The following is a 27,940-nucleotide window of genomic DNA, read 5'->3' on the forward strand; positions in this document are numbered from 1 at the left end:
TTAATTAGAGTAGCAATTTTTATTCCTATCAACAAAATTTATACCTGGTGACTTTTCCATGTTTTAGTTACATTATAATGTACAAGATATGGGGCCAATTTTCAACAGACCCAAATAGAACGAAAAATATGCACATCTGTAAACATTTCTACAGTACTAATTCTGATGGTAATAGCTGTATCAATTCTAAAGGAGGCTTAAAAACCCCCATAAGATGTTTTGTACTTATAAAAACCGATAAGCCTGATCTTCTGGAACAGAAAATTATTAGCAATGCCACTCATTAGCCACAAACGTGTATTGACTTTTAAAAGTGTTTTGCAAGGCATGCTGCTGTCTTGAAAGCACTGTGGACTCAATTGCACATCCTGTTGGGCTGTACATTGGTGCAGCGGTCTTACAGCACCAGAGACCCAAGTTCGATCTGACTACAGGTGCTTGTCTGTACGGAGTTTGTACGTTCTCCACGTGACCTGCAGGGGTTTTCTCGGGGTGCTTCGGTTTCCTCCTACACTCCAAAGACGAACAGGTTTGTAGGCTAATTGGCTTGGTAAAATGTAAGTTATCCATAGTGTACGTAGGATAGTGTTAGTGTGCGGCGATCGCTGGTCGGCGTGACTCGGTCGGCGCCTGTTTCCACGCTGTATCTGTAAACTAAACTAAACATCGAGGACCTTTATGCAATCCCTTAAATAGACAGAGGAATGATTAATAAAAAGTACAGAAACTAAATTGCATATCAGTTAGAATATTTAATTTAATGACAAATTCGGCACAGAATGCAAAAGAGATTAAATGAAGAGATAGGAGGAATAAAAAAGGGAAAGTAAACAGAAAACGTATTTACCTTTTTATAATCTCTATTAACAGAACACAAAGACTCCAAACTTGTAAAACACACTTGAAAAAGGTAATTTGCAATGCCAAAGATATTGTTTTGTAGCAATTAGGGCAACACATCACAGTGTTTTTTTATCAGCAAAGCAACGTTATAGTAATCAAAGCGTTTGAATCGAGAGCCAATTTCTGAAGGAACAGGATAGCAATGTCTGGACTCACTCTAACTTTGCATGTGCATCCTCCAAAGTTGCTCTCCAATTTTAATATAATAGCAAAGATCCTATTCTAGCCCCCTGCCTTTCTAGAGTAGCACACTGAGGAACCGCCAAATGAACTTGTGTATTGACTTTTCAAAGTGTTTTAAAAGGCGTGTTGCTTTTATGACAAGAAATACTATATCTAAATGCAAGATACCTACAGTTACTCAACCAAAAATAAAATGACAATATACTGAAACCACTTAAGTTTGATGATAAGTGATTCTGGGACAGAATATGGGATACGGGGCATATGGGAGCCAAGAGATGAAGATGTAAATGGCAAGAGATTTTAGGGCATGGGAAACCAAACTCTATTAAATGCTATGAACCTTTTTTCCCCTCAAAGTAATATTCCTCTTGTCAAATGATTTCCCCACATAGATAGCTGACAGCATTGCTACACCAAGCATTTGCCAAGTCTACAGTCACATGCAAAACAGAATTCCATTATTTCAGTCACAATAATGAATTTAGCTCTAATCCTTAAAATGCCTAAAATTATGTTGATCACATGCATAGCATTTTAGCTTGAAATTGGTGCTGCTCACAAACAGAATGTCCTTCTTGTATTGTTGTGCTAAGTGAAAATACTAAAGTAGTACTGAAGATGTCATTAAATTACAAAGTGAGAAACCACGGTGGTATTTAACATTTATCACAGTGTAACGTCTTACACAATCACACACACTCCTGCACCATTTAGTTATATACCATTTAATTACAAACATTTGTAAAAGATAATAAAAAGAGTTCAACAAAGTAACAGATAGCTCAATTAAAAGCAAAATCGTTTGGTTAAAAAACATTAATTACAAATGCTATTATTTGCAACATGGTAGGGTTGTTGTCAACCCAAATCTTTCTTTCAATTTCATAATTAGGACTGTTTGTACTTGTTTAAGAATGTCAAGAAAAAAAATCTGACCAACACAAATGCCCAGTTTTGAAATAAATATGTGGTCCACTTGAAAAAGTACAAATATCTTTTAGTCTTCAAAAACAGAACTGTTTCTTTGAGATATGACCACCATTTGCTTCATTAATGGGCTCCAATGTTCATAGATTCTGATGAAAGACCACTGATCTGAAATTATAACTTTATCTGGTAACATGCTACCTAACCTGGTAAATATTTCCAGCATTTTCTCATTCTATTTGATGGTTTGTTCAGACTTGATCCTGAGAGGGAAAACAGTATTAGTCATTTTTAATGCCATGTATATAGTAGCAGGAATATAAAAACTATGACATTAAAGTCACTTAAATACAGGAGGGATTGAACAGGAGAACAGATTTCCTTTCAAAACATTTACTTTCCTCACAGACAAAAGAACTGAAATGAATGCTCAACTACACGAGTTAACATGACAAAACACTCTGTTTTGTACCTACTCTGAAATTTGCAGGTAAAGTAGAACCGACAAACAATATTATATTGTGCATATTGTATTCAATTCTGAATTTCTACCTCAATGACTCTTAGTAGGATGTGACCTCTGGTACCAAGCTCAAGTGATGGTGATTTATGTACAGGTCCAGCTAATGAGCGTCAACTGACAATGTAACAGCGGATTATTTCTCAACCAGACATTGTCCTTCTGCAATGTCAGAGCATGTGCAAATTCAAACGGAGGACACTGAACAGGTCAGTAGCTAGAAACTCTGGATGACCCTCATCTGCTTCTCCTCGGTTCCATCACTCAGTACTGATTAGTATCTGGTTTCAACTTTTAACACAATGAAGACATTTCACATCATTCAGTCAACTTCCAATTATTCAAGCCTGGTCAGATGAATTATCAAGTACATGGCAACCAGGCCAGGGTAAAATTCAATGAGAGAGTTTTGACCCTGAGATTTGTCACTGAAGTTATGTTATGTTAATAATTGAAAAAAAATGCAGATAGCAATTTAGCTTACCCCTTTACATCTGCTATGTCTGGATTGCTATCTTTAGGTCTGTCTTCCTCTTTGATATCTGCAAACATTTCAAAACAATTAGATTCTGTAGAATAAAGGCAATTTCAGAGAAAGGCAATTTAAATATGTCCTTCATTGTGATATAGTACTTTAAGTGGTATCTAAACTACTTTCTTGATCTTCATCCAAAGAGCTGTCAAATAATAGCTTTCCCAATGAAAGGCTACATTTATTTGCACAGGAATTATTTTCTTTAATCTTATGAAAATCGAGTAGTCATTGTCCTTCATAACATAAAAATCAATTGAAAAAAACTTTCCTCAGCCAGACAAACCCCAATGAATTGCAGTTCAAATGAATCACACTGCAAGAGGAAGAGATGACATACCTCAGAAGCAGAACGAATAAACATAGAAACAAAAGAATAGGTGGAGTAGTCCATTTGGCCCTTCGAGCCAGCACCGCCATTCAATATGATCATGGCTGATCATCTAAAAGTAGTACCCCGTGCCTGCTTTTTCCCCATATCCCTAGATTCATTTAGCCCAAAGAGCTAAATCTAACTCTTTCTTGAAAACATCCAGCAAATTGGCGTCCACTGCCTTCAGTGACAGAGAATTCCACAGATTCACAACTCTCTGGGTGAAAAAGTTTTTCCTCACCTCAGTCCTAATTGGCCTATCCCTTATTCTTAAAAATGATCACAGTGGCAAAACAAAATCTTGCCTATATAACCTACTACTGGAGCATCTTCAGATATTGTTACACAGCAGCATGGTGGCGCAGTGGTAGAGTTGCTGTCTTACAGCACTTGTAGCGCCGTTGACCCGGGTTCGATCTCGACTATGGTTATTGTCTGTACGAAGTTTGTACATTCTCCCTGTGACCTGCGTGGGTTTTCTCCGAGATCTTCAGTTTCCTCCCACACTCCAAAGGTAGTAGATAAAAAGGCTTAGTAAATGTAGAAAATTATTACGATGGTTCAGATTAACTCTCTTGTTCCAACCAGAAGTCCCTTCTCCAGAGGCTTGCAAATTATTCTCCAAATTATTTAACCAATTTATCATAATATACCTACTTTCACCATTTTTGCAGGCAGAGTCCCAGATTTCAACTTATGTTATATCTGTGACCTATCATGCTCAACCCATCACCATATGGAATAGCCTCACACTATCCACTTTGTCCAGACCCTCATTATTATAAATGCATCCTTCATATCTCTCTCAGCCACCCTGTCTCCAAATAAATCCATCCCAGCCTCTCTAATCAATCTTTTAAATGTGAACTCTCATCACTAATTCTAATAAATCTGGTCTGATGAACTATCAAGCACATAGCAACGAGGCCTGGGTAAAATTCACTAAGAGAATTTGGTCCCTTAGATTTGTCATTTGATTTATGTTACCTATAATGAATGTTATTAATTTAAAACGTATATACAGATAACAAATTAGCATTAGAGATTCTCTCCACAGCCTTCACCAGAATTATGCAATAGTCTAGTTGAGGTAGACTAGTATTTAATAAAGATTTAACATAACTTCCTGCATTAATGCTCTGTCTCCATAGATAATATTTGAAAATAAAGTATGCCCCGAGATTTTCTGGCACTGGATAAGGCCATTTTTTAAAATTATATGTAAAATTTCAAAACTACACTACTTACTTAAGTACTTTGGGATTGGAGATTTCTCAGAAATAAATTTATTTCTCAGAAATCTCAACTTCCTCGAGTTTTAACGAGCTAATATTCTCTGTACAAATTGGTGCATGTGACAATAAATATAGCTTGAACTTGAACTCTTTTAATTATGTTATTTCAGGAACAACATTTTTAGCCTATTGGACATAATCTTCCACCTATTATTACAGGACATTTTACATCCACATGAGAGCAGAGATCTTGGTTTGCCACATCTGCCGTAAACTCAATGGGCTGAATGCAACCCCCCCAGTCATACAAAAAAACCCAATATGAACAAGAACCTTAATGAGCCAAAAATCACAAATCTAACCTTATTCTGCCTCTTTACTTTTCCACATTTACTAATAGATATTGAAAACAAAAAGTAAATTCTGACACCAAATCATGGCATTTACAGCAAAGATGGCTATTTAGCTATCACGCATACACAAACAAGTTAACTGGATCAATAAATATCTATTCCAGTTATCTGTACTTTCTTTGTATCTTTTTCACATTCCCCCTTTTCTATTAATTGTCCCATACCCATTCAAACAGACTTAACAGACCCGATCGAGTCTGCTGGGGGTAGCAGATCAATGGCGATCTGTCACATTTTGCCTTCCTACATTCATACCTTCTTAACTTCTGCACCTGTACATTACACCGTCAGAATTGTGTCAAAGGTCAGATATCAACGCATTAAATCCTATACTCTACTGTTGGACTCACCTTTGATTCCAGATACAGTTCACGAATGTAAAGGGAAAAAGGCTGAACCCATTTCACATCCTGCCCCTTGATTTATTTGAATAGTTTACCAACCTTAATTAAAAAAGTCAGTCCAATTAGATGTTCTGTGCATTTTTCAATGATTGTACTTTATTGTGTTATTTTAATTAATTTGCAGTAGGTTCATGTACTTTTAACTACATTTTAAAAATAGACCAATTTAATTTGTAAAATTATTTAAATACATTTAAATTTATTTAAATAAAGAGAAAAGCAAAAACAGAGAAAAATGCCTGTGTCAGTCAAAGGGCCATCTGAGTGGTCCTGGAGTAGGTCAGCCTTGGTATGGTATGGCATGTCTTGTGCTCTAGTTCAAGCTCATGGAAAGTCTGTGATGAGGTGAAGTTTGGGGCTGAAACCCTTCTAATATACCGATTTCTGTTGCTTTTATCTTTGAGCACTCACCATGTTTTCTTTCTTCTGGCTCTTTCTTTTCATCAATTCTGGCCCGCTTGGTACATTTCTTATGGAGTGCAACATTTCTTCTGCCTCCTTCTCCTTCATCTTCAGAGTCTGAAAATTCCTCATCACGAGCTATTCGTTTATCAGATGCTCGAACTGCAACAGAACAAATAAGTCAATTGTTAAGGTGCCAGTTATAAATGCATGTTTAAGTTCCTTTCAAATAAGGCAAAGAAAGAAAAAAAATGCACTCATGTAACCCTTTTCACAAACTCAAGATACTCAAACTTTTTCCATGCTTAACCTATACTTATCCTGAAAACAAATAATTAGTGACCAAGTTCACTTCAGCTTGTTCCATTCAAACATTTTGCAGTAAATATCTTCTTGTATGTAAATGTCTTCATGTATCCTTTTGTAACTTGTAGGGATTGGAAATTACTCTTGCTTCCATTGTCAGTCAAGAAATAATTAACATATCTCCAAAATAAAGCATCTATTTCAAATAAAAGATATTTGTACATACAACTAACCCACATTCATCCACACAGCTGATGCAATGGCAATACAATTCACATCATTCTGGCCAGCATAATCCATCCTCGGTCAAAGTATTCATGAATTTATGAATATTAGACCAGGAAAGATGACTAGGGTGGGTCATTGGTTTCAAAGTTGTTAATCTAACTGTGCCTTTTTGTCTGTTTTTCATTCATTTCTGTGTCAAGAAGCCCTTTGCTTCAAAGGATTTAAAAAATATATATTTTTGTAATCACTCTTAAATACCATCGGATCATATTTGTCTGTTTTTGATTGTTTGGACACAACATATCACTGCAAAATATAGGTGGTATCGGTTTGCTATTATCATGCATACCGAGATACAGTGAAAAGAGGTTTGTTCTTGTATTCTACCCAGGCAAATCATGTCACACATGAGTACTAAAGATAGACACAAAATGCATGTGTAGGAAAGAACTGCAGATGCTGGAGTAAATCAGCAGGACAAGCAGTATCTCTGGATAGAAGGAATGGGCAGCGTTTTGGGGCTCGACCCAAAACGTCACCCATTCCTTCTCTCTAGGGATGCTGCTTGTCCCGCTGAGTTACTCCAGCATTTTGTCTACCTTCGATTTAAACCAGCATCTGCAGTTCTTTCCTACACATGCAGAATATAGTGTTAGAGTTAGAGAAAGTGAAGATAACAAAAAATGCAAGGGCTGCAACAAGGTAGATTGAGAATCCTTCCTTCACATATGACAATCCCTTCTTAGCAGGTGGACTGCAACTAACTTGAAATCCGTTTTTCAGTATCCTCCTCCTCTTCCTCTTCTCCACTATCTTCTTGAATAGCATCTTCTGGGATTGCTTGCATCTGGACACCAGGAGCATGAGGCAACATGCGTAGGTTTTCAAACAAACGCAATCTGCGAGGAATTCAGACAAATTACACACACAAAATCACTTCAAGAATAATTAATCAATTTAGACGCAACAGAAACATCTACCATTTACCATTTGATATCATGAGATATGCATAATCGAAACATGGTTGTTATGGAAAGGGATAAGATTGGCCCTCAAGTTATGGCCCTAATTTGTGGAGAGACTGATTTTAGTAGCAAAAGTGGGGGTCTGGTGAAAGTGGATGGGAGCAGATGCCTTGATGTAAAATAATATCTGACAAGTAGGAGCCGTAAAAAAAATAGTTAGTAAGAGTTCAGGGCCAGCATGTTCCAGGAAAGATTAAAAGGTAGAGCTAGCAAGATTATAGAACCTTGGATGCTAACGATCAGGAATAAACGCGTGTCGGCAACTAGTGGGTGAATGAGCACCCTTTAAGAAACAAACGAGAAGGCAGAAAAAGCCAGGAAATATCCTTTGCAAATAAGATTAAGGAGAATCCCAATACAATCTCGTACAACATGGAAACAGGTCCCGTGGACCTACTCAACCATGTTGACCATGCCCATTTAACCTAGCCCCTTTTGCCTGATATCCCTCTAAAGCTTTCCCATTCAGGGAGAATAGACAAGACAGGAGTGTGTCCACTTAAAGTGTAATCTATGTGTATGGCCAGGATATGTGGGCAAAGTCATAAATAAACACTTTATTCACTAAGAACGATGTGAAATATATCAATTTCAGGGAGGGGTACGTTGATAGTCGTAAGCATGTCAGTATTAAGGAGGAGGTTTTAAATGTCATAGAAAACATAAAAGTTGATAAATCCTCAGGGCCAGAAGAGATCTATCCCAGGTTGCTATATGAAGTAGGGTAGGAGATAGCAGAGTTTCTGACATGTGCTAAGCAATGTTGATGAATAGAGAAACCTGGGGGTTCAAGTCTATAGTTCTCTGAAAGTGACAATACAGGTAGATTGGTAGACCAGTGTGGACGCTGTGTTGTCGTTCATCCTCACGGTTGTGGTCTATGGGTCAGCATCGTCAATAATCCATCAGCAGACTCCTAGGTCAGGAGTTTGGAGATTGAAGGACTGAGCTGAATCATCTCAATGAAACATCTGAATGAACAGTGCAATTAATTCAGTGTTGTCTAGGGCACTTTCACACATCAAGCGTCATTGAAGTGGGCATTCTCTTTCAGTTCACTTGTTGAGTCCATTCACAACTGAAGGTGACCGGACAAATGACCTTTGATCTGATCCAATGTTTCTATCATTACTTACCACAATTTCATAAGGTCATAAGGAATAGGAGTAGCCATTCAGGCCATCGTCTACACCGCCATTCAATCATCTCTCCCTCCTAACCCCATTCTCCTGCCTTTTCCCCATAACATCTGGCACCGGTACTAATCAAGAAATTCTGTCAATTTCATGCTATTTTCAGTTTGGCACACGTTATCCTTTAATAAAAATCCACGATTAACACTTTTTTGGTAATCCGGTTGCTGTTCTTGGTATGCTTTTTCATACATCTGACTGAAGTGGGATTAGTTTCCTGGCTTGATATTCAGTGGATTGATGCGACAATATGCCAGGTCATAAGTTTACAGTTTAATGGTAGAATATAATTCTGCTACTGCTCATGGCTCATTGTGACTCATGGACGCCCAGTTTGAAACTAGATTTGTTCGGAATTTATCTTATTTGACACAATGAAAATGCTGTACAACACGATGAAGTAAGTACTCGCTGTGAAAACTGAACATTTTCTCCACTAGGATTGTGTTGGTGACTTACGCAATTCTGTCATTGGCAGAATAGGTCACCACTGCCACAGACAAGATCCCAGTAATCCAAAAATGCACCAACTCCTCAGTCATGCATTCACTTGCTCTATCTTCTGATTCCTATCCTCAGTAGCTCATAGAGCAATCTAGAGATTACTATCTTTGAGGGCATACTTTTTATCCTTTTACCTAACTCCCTATATTCACTTTGCAGGACCTCATCGTTTCTCATATTCATGTAATTTGTGCCAATGTGCACAATGACTTCTAGTTCTTCACCCTCCCTCTTGAGAACGTCCTGCAGCCACTCAGAGACATCCTATGCCCTGGCAGCAGGAAGGCAATACATTACCCTGGAGTCCCGCTTGCAGCCACAAAATCTCCCATTAGTTCCCTTAACTATCAAGTCTCCTATGAATAAGAATGGATACGTTTATTGGCCAAGTATTCACATACAAGGAATTTGCCTTGCTGCTCCGTCCGCAAGTGACAACATGATATACAGTGACAGTTAGGAATGACACGTAAAACATTAACAATAAAACATTATCGATTAAACATGTGAATTACATAAAATACCAGAGCAAAAGGAGGCTACAGATTTTTGGTTATTGAGTAGAGCTACCATCATTATAGCCCTGTCCAACTTGACCCTTCCCTGTGCCTCAGAGCCAGGCCTGATACCAGACATAACTGCTCTTAATTACTCAGTGTGGATGTATAGTAGAGGACAGTGGTGGGGTTGTTATTGCCTGGGCATGTATGGCTGCTGAAGGTACTGGCTCACTTTTCTTCATTGATGTTACAAGGGCTGATGGTAGTAGCATAATGAATTCTGAAGTGTATAGACACATTCTATCTGTGATGTATATGTAATGTAATATGTAATGTAAATGCCTGATCGGAGCCCGCGTTCGAGCGGCAATGACAGCCGCCGCCATGTTAGAGAGATTCAAGGAGCCCTGTGGAACGCACAGCATGACCCTAACAACAGTTTAAAGACACTAAGGGACAAATGCAGAGAAGTAAAAGTTAAGAAGCCAAGAAGTACAGATAATTTGACGAAAATGCAAAGAAGTAAAAATTAAGAAGTGAAGTAAAAGTTAAGCCAAGAGTTATTATGCAAGAAATTGAAAGAATGAGAATATTTGTATTGACTGTTTAGTATTGACTGTCTAAGTTTTTTTTTTTGAAGGAGTCCGCCTCCTAGATGTCTACAAGACCAGGCGGTGAGTAAATTCAGTATAGAGACGTCTAGTCCAGGATAGAGCCCTGTAGCCCAGGATAGAGACCTGTAGCCGTGGTTAGAGCCCTGTGTAGCTGTGGATAGACCCCTGGGTAGCCGTGGATAGACCCCTGGGTAGCCGTGGATAGACCCCTGGGTAGCCGTGGATAGACCCATGTATAGCCGTGGATAGACCCATGTGTAGCCATGGATAGACCCATGTGTAGCCAGGAGACCCGTGTAGATGGGGATAGACCCCTGTATAGCCGTGGATAGACCACCTGTAGCGACGCCCAGATGTGAGAAACCTAGACAGTCTCCCAGAAGCCAGAAATAGTCTCCCAGAAGGCACGATGCGCCGAGAACAACAATCTAGTGTAAATCCTTATGTGGATATTAGGGGGAGATGTGATGTAATTAAAGTGAAGGGGGAGATGTGATGTAATTAAAGTGAAGGGGGAGATGTGATCTATATGTAATGTAATATGTAATGTAAATGCCAGTGCCCCTTGAGGCCAAAAGCAAAAGCTGGCAAATGTACCTGTGCCTCGTAACTGGGGTCAAGTGACCTTCTAGAAGTTTCAGTCATTGCAGATTAAACATTTTCTACAAGATGTCGGACGTGTATTCATTGTGCTAGTCACAACAAGGTCTTACAGAAGACATTACACTATCTGCTCGTTCAAACAAATGCCAGAAAACTCATTGGCCAGCGGTTCATTCTACAGCAAAGCAATGATCTCAAACATACTGCTAAAGCAACAAAGGAGTTTTTCAAAGGTAAAAAATGGTAAATTCTTGAGTGGCCAAGTCAATCACCCGATCTGAACCCAATTGGGCATACCTTTTATATGCTGAAGAGAAAACTGAAGGGGGCTTGCCCCCAAAACAAGCATAAGCTAAAGATGGCTGCAATACAGGCCTGACAGAGCATCACCAGAGAAGACACCCAGCAACTGGTAATGTCCATGAATCTCAGACTTCAAGTAGTCATTGCACGCAAAGGATATGCAACAAAATACTACATGACTACTTTCATTTACATGACATTTCTGTGTCCTAATCCTTATGGTGCCCTGAAATAGGGGGACAATGTATAAACACTGCTGTAATTTCTACATGGTGAAACCAAAATTTATAAAAATGGCCTTTATTAAAATCTGACAAATGTGCACTTTAACCACATGTGATTTTTTTCTATTACAAATATCAAATTGTGGAGTACAGAGACAAATAAATAAATGATGGATCTTTGTCCCAAACATTATATAGAGGGCACTGTAAATCACACTGATAAGTAATGACAGACACACAAGTCTCAATACCCACTAAATCTAAAATACTAGCCCCAAACACAAGATGTAGTATGTTTGGGACATACTACATCTGTTTGGCAAGATCTGTTTGGCATTTTTCGAGCAATTGTTGTGTGCCTATTATTGGAATCATTTTATCTCTGACCAAACTGCAAGAAACTGGTACTGGATCAGGAGCTTGCTGTATCGTGATGGTTTGTATTACACTGTATGCTGTGAAGCTTTAATTTGACAGCATGTACAGCTGTGCCTTGACAGGTTCCTGTCCCAAAATTAAGCTGATCAAGCACCAGGGAGGGTTGCAGTAGCAAGGAGCTGGAGATTATAGTTTGGAGAATGTGAAAGGTGAAAGCTTCAGGAGAGGTTCTCAACTGAATCCAAACCCTCCTTTAGGTGAAGTTAAGATTCAGCCCTCATGCTTCTGATCTCTTATAAACAAACTGTACTTACTTTATTTTTTCCATATATTCCAGTGTGTTCTGGTTCATCATATTAGAAGGACTGATGTGTAGTTTGAAGTCTGGCCCAAAGTATTCAAAATAGTCATTGTACGGTAGCTCTAATTTAAAACAAGTATCGATAATATCAGTTTTGGATCATGAAGCATCAAAAGTACACAATAACATCACAAATCCAATCTTCATGTAATCATTTGATAACAAGGGTTTTTTTTGTACTGTAGTCCACTGCAGGAGCAATATTGAGAAACAAATAAGCCGTATTAAATGTAACACGCTGAAAAGCACGGGGGGGGGGGGGGGGGGGGAAGAAGCAGAAATAAAATATTTTGAATGTTGTAAACCTGAGATAAAAACAGAAAATGCTGGAAACACTCAGCAAGTTATACAGCACTGAAGAAAGTCATAGAGATATGCAAAAACAATTAAAAGCATGATGTCAGAACAGGGATGATTGTATGATTAAATAATTGTCTTGGGCTCTTGGCTCTGCAAATGAAAATGGAACAGTGATCTGATAAAGTCTTTAAATTATGAAGAGCTTCAAAATTTAGACATTAAAAAGAATTTCCACTTTAGGGCGAGTCCAAAACTATGGGCCAATAATATTTGAATATATTAAAAAATATGTATCCCTCTGACCAAAAAACTGTGGGAATCTTCAGTTTAAACCAACATAAGACAATTTACTGAATGCATAACTCAAACAAATGCAAATATTGTACCAGTTTCCCTTAAGTGTCCAATATCATCTCTCTGAACCAAGGAGGAAACCTATAGAGATCATTATGCAAAACACTCGCTTATATACATAAAGTTTACCAACTTGAGTTAGAACGAATAAGATTATTTTGTATCTAATAATTACCATTTGGAATTTCTGTATCCAGCGCTACAGCTGTCTCATATGTCCAGCAACGAGCAACATTGCGAATTGTATATCCTCCACCTCCGAGCATCAGGAGAGGCAAGTTGAAAGTCTTAATGAACTCCACACATTTGGCATGACCTATTTCAAGAAACAGCAATAACATGCAACGGTCCTCTGTAAAAACCATAAGATCTTGCTGCTTTTTATTTAATAATTGCTGCATAAGTATTTCACTATGATATGTAATAGTACAGATGCACATACCCTTTAATGTGAGATTGAAACACCCAAGTCTGTCGCCTGACAATGAATCAGCCCCACACTGAAGTACAACAGCACTGGGCTGGTACATTTCCATAACCTTGGTCAAAATCTGCATAAAAAATAAAAGCAGAGAAAAAATAAGTGTAAACAATGTAATATAATCAAAGTAAAGTTTAAATATTTATAAAGATAGAAGAAAATTCAAGAAACTTACTGGCTTAAATATTTGTTCGTAAGATTCATCATCAATTCCATCTCGCAATGGAAAGTTGACAGCATAATATTTACCTTTCCCAGCCCCTATGTCCTGTTGGTAAAAGAACAAAATGTGAAATCAGTGTCAATTTGAGGAACAGTCATTATTGATGCTGTTTAATCACTTTGGATGCATGAAACAACAGCACATCAGCAAGTATGTTTGTATTATATTGCAATAGTTTCCTTGCATTTATTCAACACTACTTTGACTCAATATTACTGGAATCAGAAACAAAAGTTCTTATGTCCTCGTAATACATTTGGACAATCTCAATCACATGGGAGATCGTCAAGAAAGTTTATTCCCTTCAAAGATATCTTTATACCTTTTTTTCTTGACATTCTTTAAAAGGGTTGCAGTGTGACTAATAAAAGTTTTGGGTTGCTTGGCAAAAAATAATTACATCCTTCAGGTCTTGGAACGAAAATTCAAAACAGTTCCAAACCATCAAAATGCATCCTGAGATAATCAAATGGATTTTTTTAAAAACTAAAAGTGCCAGCTGCTGTATTATCTTACCATCTGGCAGATTACATCATTACAACACAACCTGCTGAGCCATCATGACGTTCTGCAGATTGTAACAGAATTGTCATGATCTCTAAGACACCTGGCCAAAACACAATTCAAGACTTCAAACACACCGGTGAAAGAAAAGGCTTTCTTATGAAAAATGATTGCTAAAGGGGTAGTTCATATTCAAAATTAAGTCTCCTGAATTTCTTTTGATTTCTTTGTGTTTTATCCTACCATGCTAGATCATGTAGATTTAGCTTCAGGCCTAAATGTGTTACTGCAGTGCCTGCCTGCCCACACTAATCTCTTACAAAATGGAGGGCATATTGAATTCAACCTTGTATCCATCTGTTCTCTGGCAAAGCAAAGCTCAGAGCTGTCAATGTCATTTCAACTGTTTTGAATATCTTTTATAAAAAAAAATAAAAATGAATAGACTTAAATTTATAAAAGACTAATTAAGAAATCTTGACTACACCTCCTCTATACTGTCCCCTATTAAAATTTCCATTCAATTCTCCCAGGGTTTCTAATTTTGTTGAACCTGTTAAGAAAATTATACTTTCCATATTAGCATTGTGAGATGCATTTTACTTACCTAAACCGTGGCTTTCTTTGCATCATTCTTAACCATGCTCACAACTCTTCTGTTCCATTCCCCCACACTTCAGGCCTCACCTTTTATCTCCTGCCTGGTTCAAAGGCAGCACCCCCCTTGAGCTTACCTTCTACATTCAATAGATCCTTTCCATAATTTGCACCATCTTAAACTGATGCCAATATCTGAAAATACTGTTCTTTCTACAACTTTCTGGGTCACTCATGTGTTTTTCACCATCACCCACTCCCCATAAAACTGCAGTGAATCCTGCCATTTAACCTCTTTTACTGCTCTATTACCTCTTCCTTTCTCATTATTAAGGGATCCCAACGAGACCATGGGTGCAGGAGGTGGCACCAATGCAGTCGTCAGTGTAGCAGAGGTAGAGTTCGGGGATAGGCCCAAGGTACGCCTCGAACAAGGGTTGTTCGACGTACCCTACAAAGAGGTAGGCATACCTGGTGCCCATAGCTACGCCTTGGATTTGGAGGATATGGGAACAGTCAAAGAAAAGTTGTTGAGGGTAAGGAGCAGCTCCGCTAGGCAGAGGAGAATATTAGTAGATATTTGATGTCTCTATATTTGATGTACTTTACTGTTCGAAGCAATCTCAATGCAAGCTTGAGGAATAGTATTACATCTTCTGTCAAGGTATTTACAGAACTCAGGATGCAAGCCTTTTAATTTCATGCCCTGGTTTGTTCTGATGAACTATTATTAACCTGTAACACTATCTCATGTTTTTCTCACTCAATAGGTATCTACCCTGGTGCATATTTCAACATTTTCTTTGATGCAAGATTTCCATCAAATGCAGTGTTTAATACCCAATAGTTCCAATATTGCTTTTGCTTGTCTTTCCTTTGCCCTAATTTCCTTCAATTTCTATCTCCTCCAGATAGAACAGTTATGATTAATAATTGTTCACATTCCTCTTCAATTGGTACCACCAACTTGTGTTACTCAATCTTTCTTAGTCTCCACCAGATCATAGATGTTCCCGTTGATGACTCCATCCTTTTACATTCTCGTTACTTAAAACATGCTTAATGTCTAACTTTTCTTCTGGTATTGCAACATCAACATGAAATGTCAACTATTTCTCTCTCCACAGTTGCAGCCTGATTTGTTGTGTATTTCTAAGAGTTTCTGATTTTATTACACATTTTTTTAGCATTTGCGGTGCTTGTTTTTCAACTTACCCGTAGATCACCTGTGCCAGGGAAATATTCACCATATTTATGAAATGAAACAGTCATTACACGGTCCGTTGTATAAAAGGCCTCTTCCACACCATCTCCATGGTGAATGTCAATATCAATATACAAAACTCTCTGATGGTATCTGTGCAAATAGAACATATGCTCTTTAGATTGAACATATCACTCAAATGGAACATCACAATGCAAATCCACAGCCATTTCGTACAGGTTTTTGAATAATAGCAACTTTCACCTCTGTAGCATTTATGCCACAGAAGAGTTTTAACTAATGTCAAACAAAAATAATGCCAGAGTAAGGAAGTTAGGACAAATGACTAAATGGTTGACTAAAGATTAGCATTTGACAAATTTTAATAGGAAGAAAGAAAAGCAGAAATAAGAAATTAGTATTAGTATTTCACTAATATGTCAATTAAAGGAGGATTCATAAATATGATGTGGGCTCTGAAAGACAAGAAGCAGAAACAATCAGAGATATCTAGCAAGTAATTTGATTTGAGGTTAGTTGAGTTTATTGTCACATGTAGCAGGTGCTAACAAGTGATTTGGCATTCACAGAAGGAAAAAAAAGTTGAATCCTTAAAATAGTGACAAGAGATACTAGGAGAAAATCTACTGGAGATGTTGGCAAATTGAAAGCAAAATATGTGCTGGGATCATGAGAAGTTTGTGGAAATTGTTTCAGACAGAGTTGGGGTTGATATAACACCTAATTTAAAATGGGAGAGAAAGCTGACCTGAGTAAATACAGAAAAATAATTTGAAGTAATTGAGTAAGAGAAATATGGGGGTTTTGATTCATTTTTAATTATGAAAAAGACGCAGAAGTAAAATAAATAACTAGAAACATCAGCATGATTTTCAAAGAGGTCATGCTTAAAAAAGCAATTTTTTTTCGAATATTGTGTACACACAAGGAACAACAGATGCTGGTTTAAAAAAAAGTGCTGAAATAATTCAGAAGGCTAGGCAGCATCTCTGAAATACATGGATAACTGTTGTTTTGGGTCAGGACCCCTCTTTAGATTAATTTTAGTGGGGTAAGAAAACTGGAAGCAAGGTGGGGATGCCTACACATGACACGGTGAGGGGGGGGGGGGTTGATTGCCAGGTGCTGTGAGATAAGGAAAGGAGTCAAATCTGAAGACAAAGGATGGGATATATTGTGAATGGTGGGGATCCAAGTGGTATATTGACCATAGATTTTTTAGGAAATCTTCAACAAGCTATTGCAAAGAAAATAGAAGTACAGAACAGAGAAACGCGGCAAATCAAATTAAAATCTGATTTGAAAGAAGTGTTACACAGCACACGGTTCTGGCATAGAATCAGCATATACCAATGACTCAGATTAAGGACGGGAGGGAATGATACTCAAACTTGCAGGTTATACTGAAAAGGAGGAACACTAAACAATTGAATAGACTTAAGGAACCAGCAAAGGAATAGCATATGGGTAAAAGACACACCCATGTTAATGAATAAGAATAGCAGATTACATCATGGTTAAGAGTTCAGCATAAATTGGGTGCCTCAATGCAGTGTCTCTAATTTAATGCCAATAGGTACCAACTTTAATAATATAGTATTTAGCAATTATAGTGGATTGAAAATTGTACTGAATATGTATACATTTGGACTATACTGAACATCAAAAGAACAAATTAAATGTCAGTTATTGCCCTCAAAAATACAGTAACCAATTTACTTACTTCAGTAATTCAAGGATGGCGAGAACAATATCATTGACATAACAAAAACCTGATGCTTCAGATTTCTTGGCATGATGAAGGCCTCCAGCCCAGTTGATTGCAATGTCAGTCTGTTGCCTATTGAGTTTTACTGCTGCAGCTGTGTTGAAGAGGAAAATTAAAATTTCTTTGACATGGTAGAAATTTTAGTTACAATAAAATTTTAAATAAATTTTAGTTGCAATCAAATTTTAAATCTATCTATACATAACTAAAACTCTGATCTTGCGCTTGATTTGCGTGATTTTTCTATTTGGGCAAAAACGGTACACGATAGCGCTACGATTTTTACGCACTGTTCTCCTGTGCTGAAGTGCAACAAGTTTTGTTTGGATCATTGGTATCGTTTAAAAGTTATTAACGTTTAAAAATCCTAAAAACCGCACATGTGCAGATTGGTCTCCTCTTCTGTCAGTCACCAGGGACGGCGACGCCCCTTCCGGTGCAACATCGCCGCACTGATTGGCCGGGTCCTCTGTCACTCACCGCCAGGGAGAATAAAGCTGAATGAGCGCGGCTGGAGCTGCGTCGCCCAGAGCCTGGCCGAATCCGACTTCGAGGCCAAGCAGGGGGTAGGGAGGGACGGGGAAGTGGGGAGAAGGGGGAATAGAGGGAGAGGAGGGAGTAGGTAGGGAGGGGGGAATACAGGGCGAGGAGGGCAGTGGGGGAGGTCAGGAGGGATAGTGTGGGGGAGATGGGGAGGTGAGGAGTGGGGGAGGTGGGGATTAGAGGGATAGGAGGGGGGTAGGGAGGGGAGATGAGTTATGGAGGGATGGAGTGACTGACGGTAGGGGAAAGGAAAATTATATGTGAGGGAGGGATTGGGGAGGGGAGGAGGAGAGGGGAAAGAAGAGGGAGGATGAAGAGGAGGGGGAGGGCATGCTGGGGGATGAGGGAAAATGAGCTGCGTCTGCACAGTTAGAGGCTATGGGTGAGTGGTGGAATATTGCGTTGGGGGAACGGGTTGCGCTGGGGGAACGGGCGAGTGGTGGAATATTGTGTTGGGAAACGGGTTGCATTGGGGGACCAGGCCTACCGTGTGACGGGTCCCACTTAGTCTTGCTATTCACTAAATTGTGATGTAAATTAAATAACTACCAGCGCATCCCATAAACTTTGGAAAATCTCACCGACTGAACCTCCCGTTGATAGCTGACAAAATTCAAACATTCCGTCAAATACAGGACAATCTTCTCCAACATTAACTGCAGAAATAAAAACATTAAAAAAAAAATATTGCTTGCAATTAGAGAAAACATCAAAATGAATAATTAATTGCATTTTTAATTATTTTTTAAAGAGGCAGAACGTGTCATTGGGTATGTTCAGATAAAAAGTAATAGTTCAAGCACTGAGGTAGCCCTAAGATCAGTAGTGAAATGGACAGTACCCTGAATTTACCAGACATCCACAACTAATACGATTTCAGCATATAAATAAATCAGCTGACACTATATTCAAATCAGTTCAAAGGTTTAAATTATTTTGAGCAAGCATATAATATAGATTGATATGCCTTTCAATGCTGAAGCACCAACCTTTGGGTGGCATCATAAATTGAAGCCTCCTCTACTTTTCACACAGAGAGTGGTGAATCTCTGGAACTCTCTGCCACAGAGGGTAGTTGAGGCCAGTTCATTGGCTATATTTAAGAGGGAGTTAGATGTGGCCCTTGTGGCCAAGGGGATCAGAGGGTATGGAGAGAAGGCAGGTACGGGATACTGAGTTGGATGATCAGCCATGATCATATTGAATGGCGGTGCAGGCTCGAAGGGCCGAATGGCCTACTCCTGCACCTAATTTCTATGTTTCTATGTTTCTATGTTTACTGCAAATAATTTTTCAATGTAACTTTGAGAAAAACTATGGATTACTTTACTCTGGTAAACATCACTGTAACAATCATGCAGGATTATATGTTTGATTCCCATACCATTTCTTTTTGAAATCAGAGAACAAAATTCCAATTACATTTTTACTTACTGATCAGAAACAGAATTGGTTACACAATAATTTCAAGTAAACCTCTGGCAAAGAAGGAAAGAGATGGAAAAATAATTAAAAGGACAACGTTGGTCTTTTCTACCAAATATCCAATGATAAATGCAATTTTTAAAAAGTAACCCATGCATATCTTGGTGTGGGTTTATATATTTGTGTGACCCCCCCCCCCCCCCCCCCCGTAATTACTTAAAGTTGAAATGTATAAAACAAGGTAGATTACACTCTTACATCTTTGCATCTGTTTGCTGTATTCTGACATGTTATCTGGTCGTATTGACCGCAGAAATTTGACATAGTCATCACTATGGTACTTTGTCATCTCCTCAGTTGTAGCCTTATGTGGTCGCTAGTGGAAACATTTTTAAAAAAAAGCTTATTATATTTGTCAATTCTCCCTTATTCCCCACATTTACAGATTAAAAAAAAAACAAGAACCAACTTACATAAATTTCCATCTTTCGGTATAAACCATAATTCAGCAACAGATTATGAGTCATACGGATTCGATGTGGTTTCATGGGGTGTCCCTGACCATAATAGTAGTTTCCGATGTCACCTAGTAAGAATTAAAATATTAAAGTATTCAGGATTAAAAACTGCAATTGTGCAGACATAATTAAATTTCAGCCATTTAACAAGACTTCTCATATTGTTCATCAATTAAATCCTGACAATACATTCATGCAAATATCAATACCAAAGAAAAGTCTAAAGAAGTTATTAAAATATTTGCTTAGGCTCCATTACATCAACAGCAAGTCATATGTGGCAATTGGCAACTATGAATACGGTGAACACTGTGTGGAAAAATATTGACAATATTGACAAACCTTCGACAATACCAGAAAAAAACTTATTGTTATACTGTTGTGAGAAGAAAGGACATAGTTAGTATTAAATTTTAATAATTAGATAATGAAGCTTCCATCCCATTATTCAGCTCTAAACTTATGTAGGAAGAGATCACATAAACCAAATGTAACTTCACTGTCAAAATCAGTTCCATGAGAAGAAAAAGATTGCTTAAAGAGAAAAATAAAGGTTTTTGATTCCTTGCAACCACTGTTTTCTACAAGCAATCTACATCATTAGACTGTTGAGAACAAAGACTGCAGATGCTGGAATCTGGAACAAATGCCGTCAGAAATCAGTGGGTCAATCAGCATCTGTGGTAGCAAAATATGCAAGTTTTGGGTTGAGACCCTGCATCAGGCCTATGAGGAAAGAGAAAAGATAGATAATTTATAACAATCATGAGGGAGGGAAGAGACAGAGGCTCCCACCCCTTCCCTACCTGGTTGCATCTGCCCATCACCCTATCCCCATCAGGTTCTACCTATTATCTACCAGTCCCTGCTTCACCCCTCCTTCATACTTTCCTTTTCCTTCTCAGTCCTATGTAGGGTCGTGACCTGAAATTTCATCACACATTGCCTCCACAGCTATTGAGTTCTTCCAGCATTCTGTTTTTTTTATTACATACTGTTGCATCTCACCAAATCTAAGTAGCTAAAATCTACACAAAACTTTTCTTAAACTCAGAAGATTCAATCCTTTCAGGGCAAGAAAATGAAACCCCCTTTAAACTAGTGAATTCTCCACAACAGAATAATTAAAAAAGACCAACGTATCAGAATTCTAACACAAGATTTTCCCTACTGCTAAAATATAATTCAGTGAAACATCATCCATCATTGCTTGTTCAATGTTCATTCACAATGGTTTATGAACATTTGTATTCCAAAATCATCTCTTTACACAAATCCCATTTTTTCCCATTTTGAAACTGTATCTACTCACTTTAATTGTGTTAATCAACATAGCAATAATTACTTTTGCTGAATCTATTTTTCACTATATGGGGAAAACCCTGCTTCAAATACACCCATTGAAATTAACTTGCTTTATACACATTAAATAACCTGCTTAGGTCTATAATGTATCGTAATTTTTTTTAAAAACATCAATCCTTTCTGTAGAAACAAGGAACTGCAAATGCTGTTTTACAAAAAAGGACACAAAGTGCTGGAATAACTCTGCAGTTCAGATAGCATCTTTGGATTTGTGGAGAACATGGATAGGCTATGTTCCGGGTCAGAACAAGGGTCCCAACAGGAAACATTACCAATCCATGTTTGCTACAGATGCTGCCTGACCCACTGAATTTCCCCAGCAATTTGTGTCTTTCTGTCTTTATTTTCACCAAAGGTAACTTTATAAAAAACCTTTAACTGCTCCACAACCCAGTTAATGTTAGTACATACGACCTAGTATAATTATGCTGCCAAACTATAAAGCAACATACACACTAATTAAAGTAATTTACTTTGACATAGCAGTCAAACTATTAGTGTGATTTTTAGTTGAAACTTTATGAAAGATTATTTTATCTAATAAACTTTTCAGCAATAGATAACCCTTCATTAGGTTCCCGTTTCAAAATGTTTACATTTGTCACACATTAAAATCCATCTACCTCGCTAAAGTTAAATTATTTAGTCATAATCTCTGATATTTATCTTTCAGCTTCATAGTAGCGACACATGTACCTAGTTATTTCCTAGAGTCAGAGTCATACAGCATGGAAACAGGCTCATCAGCCCAACTAGTCCATGCCAACCAAGATACCCCATCTAATCTAGACCCATTTGATCCATATTCCTCTAAACCAGGGGTCTCCAAACTATGGCCCGCAGTCCACATCCGACCTGCCACGAGATTTTATCCGGCCCGCAGCAAGCTCTGAACACATTCTGTACGGCGGGCTGTTTAGCGGGTTCTGTGGTAGCGCAGCTTTAGAGATACAGCGCGAAAACAGATCCTTCGGCCCATCGAAGCGATGTCCGTACGCACTAGACCTATCCTTCACAATAGACATGCCTCCCTCGCCCTCCCTCCCTTTCACTCTCCCCCCCTCCCCCCCATCTCTCGCCAGCCCTGCGGAGATCGGCGGATCGGTAGCCGGCTCTGTGTGTGTGTATGTATGTGCCCGATGGGTGAGCATCATGCGTGCGTGGGTCTGTTAATATGCCTGAGTGGTGATCACAGTGGGTGTGTATGTGTGTGAGAGGGAGAGAGATAGAGATAGAAAGAGTGTGAGAGAGCCTGTACGTGTGAGTGTGTTTGTGTGTGTGTCGGTGTGCGGGTCTATGTGTCAGTGTGTGTTTGGGTATGTGGTAGTCCACGTGTGCGTGGGCGTTTTCTCTGTGTGTGTGTGTGTGTGTGTGTGTGTGTGTGTGTATGTGTCAGTGTGTGTGTATGCGTCAGTGTGTGTGCGCGTGCGTGTGTATACGTGTCTCTGTGTGTGTGTGTGTGTGTGTGTGTGTGTGTGTGCGCCAGTGTGTGTGTGTGTGTGTGTGTGTGTGTGTGTGTGAGACATTTCTTTATTTTTTCCTACGGTCCTCAAAAATGTGCCAAATATACAATGTGGCCCTCATGCTGAAAAGTTTGGAGGCCCCTGCTCTAAACCTTTCCGATCCATGTAACTGATTTAAACTGTTGTTTAAATGCTGTTATAGCATCTGCTTCAATCTGGCAGATCGTTCCATATACCTACCACCCACTGAGTGAAAACGTTTCTGTTCAGATTCCTATTGATGCTTTCCCCTCTTACCTTAAACCAATGTTCTCTGGTTCATGTTTCCCTTACTCTGGGATAAAGATTCTGTGCATTCAGCCCGTCTATTCCCCTCATGATTTTATACACCTCGAGAAGATCACCCCTCAGTCTCACATGTTACAAGGAATAATGTCCTAGCCTGCCCAACATCTCCTTTTAGCTTAGGCCCTCGGGTCCTAGCAACATCCTCATAAATCTCTCTGCACTCTTTCCAGCTTAATGACATCCTTCCTTCAGTAGGGTTACCAAACATGCACACAATACTCCAAGTACAGCCTCATCAACGTCTGGTACAACTGTAACATAATGTCCCAACTTATATATGCAATACCCTGAATGATGAAAGCCAATTCCCAATTCATTGTTTACCATCTATTGACTTCCCGAAACATAACACCTCACACTTATTCGCATTAGTCATTCCTCAGCCTACTTACCCAGCTGAGCAAGATCTTGCTGCAATTGTTTGATAGCCACTACACTGTCTATGATGACAACCACTTTGGTGCGTATTCCAAATTTTGTAATTATGCCTTATACATTCTCAACCAATTAATTGATATAACCCACAAAGAGCAATGACCCAGCACTGATCTTCGAGGCACACAACTAGTCACATGCTTCCAGTTGGAAAACTAACCTTCCGCCACCTAACTCTGCTTTTTTGTGAAGGGGGGTCTTACCTGACAAATTTGCTGGAATTCTTTGAAGAAGTAAATAGCATGACAAAGCAGATGTGGTTTATCTAGGTTTTCAGAAAGCCTTTGATAAGGTGACACACGGGAGGCTGCTAAGGAAGTTGAGAATCCATGGTATCAAAAGACAGATACTAGCATGGCAGACATGTGCCGTCAGGGTAGGCAAGGTAGCTACTGCCTACCCCGACTAAAATTATAAAATGGTAATTATTAAATATAAATAGTAAAGGCATGGGAGAATAATGCCTATCTAAGAGATCCATCTCTTAGGGAGGGATAATTCTCCGTGCCTTTCATCCACAATGCATGTAACACGCGAAGGCCTGTGCAGCCCACGTGCCGTCGACGCTGCTTCAAGCTGTCAATTTCCAGGGTACTGAAGGCAGCTGAAATTTTGCCTTTGCAGTACTGCGCATGCGCAGTGCAAGTTTCTTGGTGGGTTTTTCAAACATGGATTGCCATTATCTTAAGAATATCTTAAGAAACAAAGAGAGAAGAATGGAGTTTGTATACAAATGATGTTACTCAAGCATTTTGTGTCTATCTGCTTATTTTTAGGTCGTGGGAGGAATCTGGAGGAAATACACATGGAAAATAGGAAGCAGCAGTACTACCTCTGCACTAGATTTACAGCCTGTTGGTTTTAATTTGTAAGGGTCAACATTGTAGGATGTGCAGTTATGTTTTTTGTTAGAACTGAAAACATGTTTATAGCAGACACTACTCATAAGTTCATAAGGAATAGGAGTGGAATTAGGCCATTCAGCCCATCAAGTCTACTCATTCATTCCTCTCTCTCATCAGTGGAAACATCCTCTCCACAACCAGTCTATCCAAGCCTTTCACTATTCTGGATGTTTCAATGATTCTAAACTCAAGCTAGTACAGGCCCAGTGCCGACAAACGCTCATCATAGGTGCTGGGACCCCAGATATTTGCAATATATATTAACGATTTAGACAAGAGATTTAAATGTAATATCTCCAAGTTTGCGGATGACACAAAGCTGAGTGGCAGTGTGAGCTGCAAGGAGGATGCTATGAGGCTGCAGGGTGACTTGAATAGGTTGGGTGAGTGGGCAGGTGCAGTATAATGTGAGGTTATCCACTTTGTGGCAAGAACAAGGTGGCAGATTATTATCTAAATGGTAGACACAAAATGCTGGAGTAACTCAGCGGGACAGGCAGCATTTCTGGAGAGAAGGAATGGGTGACGCTTCAGATCGAAACCCTTCTTCCAACTGATGTCAGGGGAGTGAGCGGGACAAAGATAGAATGTAGTCGGAGACAGTTTTTATCTGAATGATGTCAGATTAGGAAAAGGGAAGGTGCAATGAAACATGCGCGTCCTTGGGCATCAGTAATTGAAAGTAAGCATGCAGGTAAAGCAGACAGTGAAGAAAGCAAATGGCATGTTGACCTTCATAGCAAGGGGTGTCGAGTATAGGAGCAAGGAGGTCCTACTGCAGTTGTACAGGGCCCTGGTGAGACCACACCTGGAGTATTATGTGCAGGTTTGGTCTCCTAATTTGAGGAAGGACATTCTTGCTATTGTGAGAGTGCAGCGTAGGTTCACCAAGTTAATTCCCGGGATGGCAGGACTGACATGAAAGAATGGGTCGACTAGGCTTGTATTCACTGGAATTTAGAAGGATGAGAGTGGATCTTATAGAAACATAAAATTCCTAAGGGATTGGACAGGCTAAATGCAGGAAAAATGGTCTGAATGTTGTGGGAGTCCAGAACCAGGGGTTACAGTTTAAGAATAAAGGGTAGGCCTTTAGGACTGAGATGAGGAAAAACTTTTTCACCCAGAGTTGTGAATCTGTGGAATTCTCTGCCAGGGAAGGCAGTGGAGGCCAATTCACTGGATGTTTTCAAGAACGAGTTAGATACATCTATTGGGGCTAACGGAACCAGGGGATATGGGGAAAATGCAGGAACGGGGTACTGATTTTGGATGATCAGCAATGATCATATTGAAGGACCGAAAGGCCCACTCCTGCACCTACATCCATCCAGCACACCATACTTTATCCTACTCGTCCTCTCTGCCAGCTTTCTCTTCCCCATCCCAATCAGTCTGAAGGGACCTGGCCCTATGTCAAGTATCCACCCATGATCCCCAGAGAAGAAGCTGCCCGACCCGCTGAGTTCCTCCAACACTTTGTGTCTTGTTTTGTAGACCAGTGCCTACACAATAAGCTGGAGTAACTCAACATTGGAGATCTCCAGAGGGACAGGCGGCATCTCTGGAGAGAAGGAAATGGGCGACCCTTCTTCAGACACTCCATGTCCTTCTCTCCAGAGACGTCGCCTGTTCCACCGAGTTACTCCAGCATGTTGTGTCTTATCTTCGGTGTAAACCAGCATCTGCAGTTCCTTCCTTTGACATCCCGCCGGCCCGGCCCGGCCCGGCCCTGTGTAGAGGCAGCGGGGATGGGGACGGGACCGGGATGGGGACGGGACGGGGCCGGGATGTGGACGGGACGGGGCCGGGATGGGGACGGGACGGGGACGGGACGGGGCCGGGATGGGGATGGGACGGGGCCGGGATGTGGACGGGATGGGGACGGGGACGGGGACGGGGCCGGGATGTGGATGGGACGGGGCCGGGACGGGACGGGGCCGGGATGGGGATGGGACGGGGCCGGGATGTGGACGGGACGGGGACGGGGACGGGGCCGGGATGTGGATGCGGACGGGGCCGGGACGGGACGGGACCGGGATGTGGACGGGACGGGGCGGGATGGGGATGTGGACGGGACGGGGCCGGGATGTGGCCGGGATGGGGACGGGACGGGGCCGGCGCCGGGTGAATGTAGAAGGAAGGAACTGCAGATGTTGGTTTACACCGAGGATAAGACACAAACAAACATCCCGGGCCCGGCCCGGACTCGTGTCGCCCACTCGGGAGCGGCGAGTTCCCCGGCCCGGGCCCCTCACCCTACCCGGCCGCCGAGCAGTTACTGTCTACGGGCCCCGGGCCCAGGCCGCTCTTACCGTCGTAGTAATAACACACTTTCTTCCTGCTGGTGCCGGTGGCGATGGCGGCGACCCCGGCAGCGAGCGCCATGACAGCAGCAACAACAGCGGCGCTGGAGACCGCCCTGGGTTACAGATACAGGGAGAAACAACTCTCAATCACCCGCCCTGCACCGACAGGACACGACCCGGATACAAAAACTCCCTCTGATCTGTACAAAATGCAAGGATGCCTTCCACGATGTCCGGTTGCGGTCAGCGGCGAGGTCGTTTTTTGACAGAGTGCGTCCTCCCCTCCCTCGCTCGCTGCAATTGGGAGAGTCGTCGTGTCGTGTCGTGTCGTGTCGTGTCGTCCCACCCAGCGGCCGTCAATCAGCGGGGCCGGGGCCGGGGCGGGACTACCTCGCTCTCAGCTCCAGTGCAGGGCAAATACACTAGAGGAGTTCTGCTCTATAATCTTTGGTGCAGGGGATGGCTGTGCTTGCTGCTTGCGCACTGTGCAAGAAGTAGCCTAGGGATTCATGCTCAAAGAGGCTCCACACCATGGCAGAGATTTATGTTGTGTAATGAGACCCATACACAGGAGTAACAACTCATGGTCCTTTATTGTAACACAAGCGGAGGAAACATTACATGCTATCATCTCTTGTAGTCAGCATCAAGTCTGACCGTGAGATGGTGAAGTACCGTTATCAATAGTCCGATGAAGATCCGGACTGGACTTTATAGGGAATATGCAGCATGCATATTATGTATGGTGATAGATATACTAAAGTAGGCTAGTTAATCTACATCCTTCCTCTTAAGGAATTAGCCCATAATAAAATATATATGATAATCAAATGTTAAGAATACACCACAACATGCAAAATATATGTGGCACTGATTACATGTGGTAAGTATAAGTATAAGCTGAAAGGAATAACACCAAAATCAGTTTAAACATAATCCTGGAACTTCGGGTTAGGCTTGCAGGTGCGACCTGCACATGTACGGTACAGTCCTGCATTTCCAAAGATCTTTCCTGGATCCAGTACACTGATGCAATTATAAAG

At 40.3% G+C, this 27,940-nt stretch overlaps 1 protein-coding gene across 4 annotated transcripts; it reads right to left on the reverse strand.

Annotated features, from left to right (window-relative positions):
- Positions 1 to 27,211, reverse strand: LOC129697327 (histone deacetylase 2-like). 4 transcript variants are annotated; one of them, XM_055635773.1, is made up of 15 exons: positions 26,904 to 27,211; positions 20,028 to 20,140; positions 19,813 to 19,930; positions 18,711 to 18,785; positions 17,542 to 17,680; positions 15,809 to 15,950; positions 13,445 to 13,537; positions 13,231 to 13,339; positions 12,964 to 13,104; positions 12,088 to 12,196; positions 7,195 to 7,328; positions 5,905 to 6,057; positions 3,021 to 3,078; positions 2,223 to 2,279; positions 1 to 654 (listed from the first exon to the last, which is right to left on the reverse strand). In XM_055635773.1, the coding sequence occupies exons 1-14, from the start codon at positions 26,974 to 26,976 to the stop codon at positions 2,252 to 2,254; spliced, it is 1,485 nt and encodes a 494-aa protein (XP_055491748.1). In that variant the 5' UTR covers positions 26,977 to 27,211; the 3' UTR covers positions 1 to 654; positions 2,223 to 2,251. The 4 variants fall into 4 exon arrangements, with proteins under 4 accessions (XP_055491748.1, XP_055491747.1, XP_055491749.1 ...); XM_055635772.1 differs by having other exon boundaries at positions 1 to 659; XM_055635774.1 differs by having other exon boundaries at positions 1 to 687.
- Between the last annotated feature and the right edge of the window lie 729 nt (positions 27,212 to 27,940).

The sequence above is a fragment of the Leucoraja erinacea genome, chromosome 5, assembly GCF_028641065.1.
Source record: "Leucoraja erinacea ecotype New England chromosome 5, Leri_hhj_1, whole genome shotgun sequence".
Taxonomy (NCBI): domain Eukaryota; kingdom Metazoa; phylum Chordata; class Chondrichthyes; order Rajiformes; family Rajidae; genus Leucoraja; species Leucoraja erinaceus.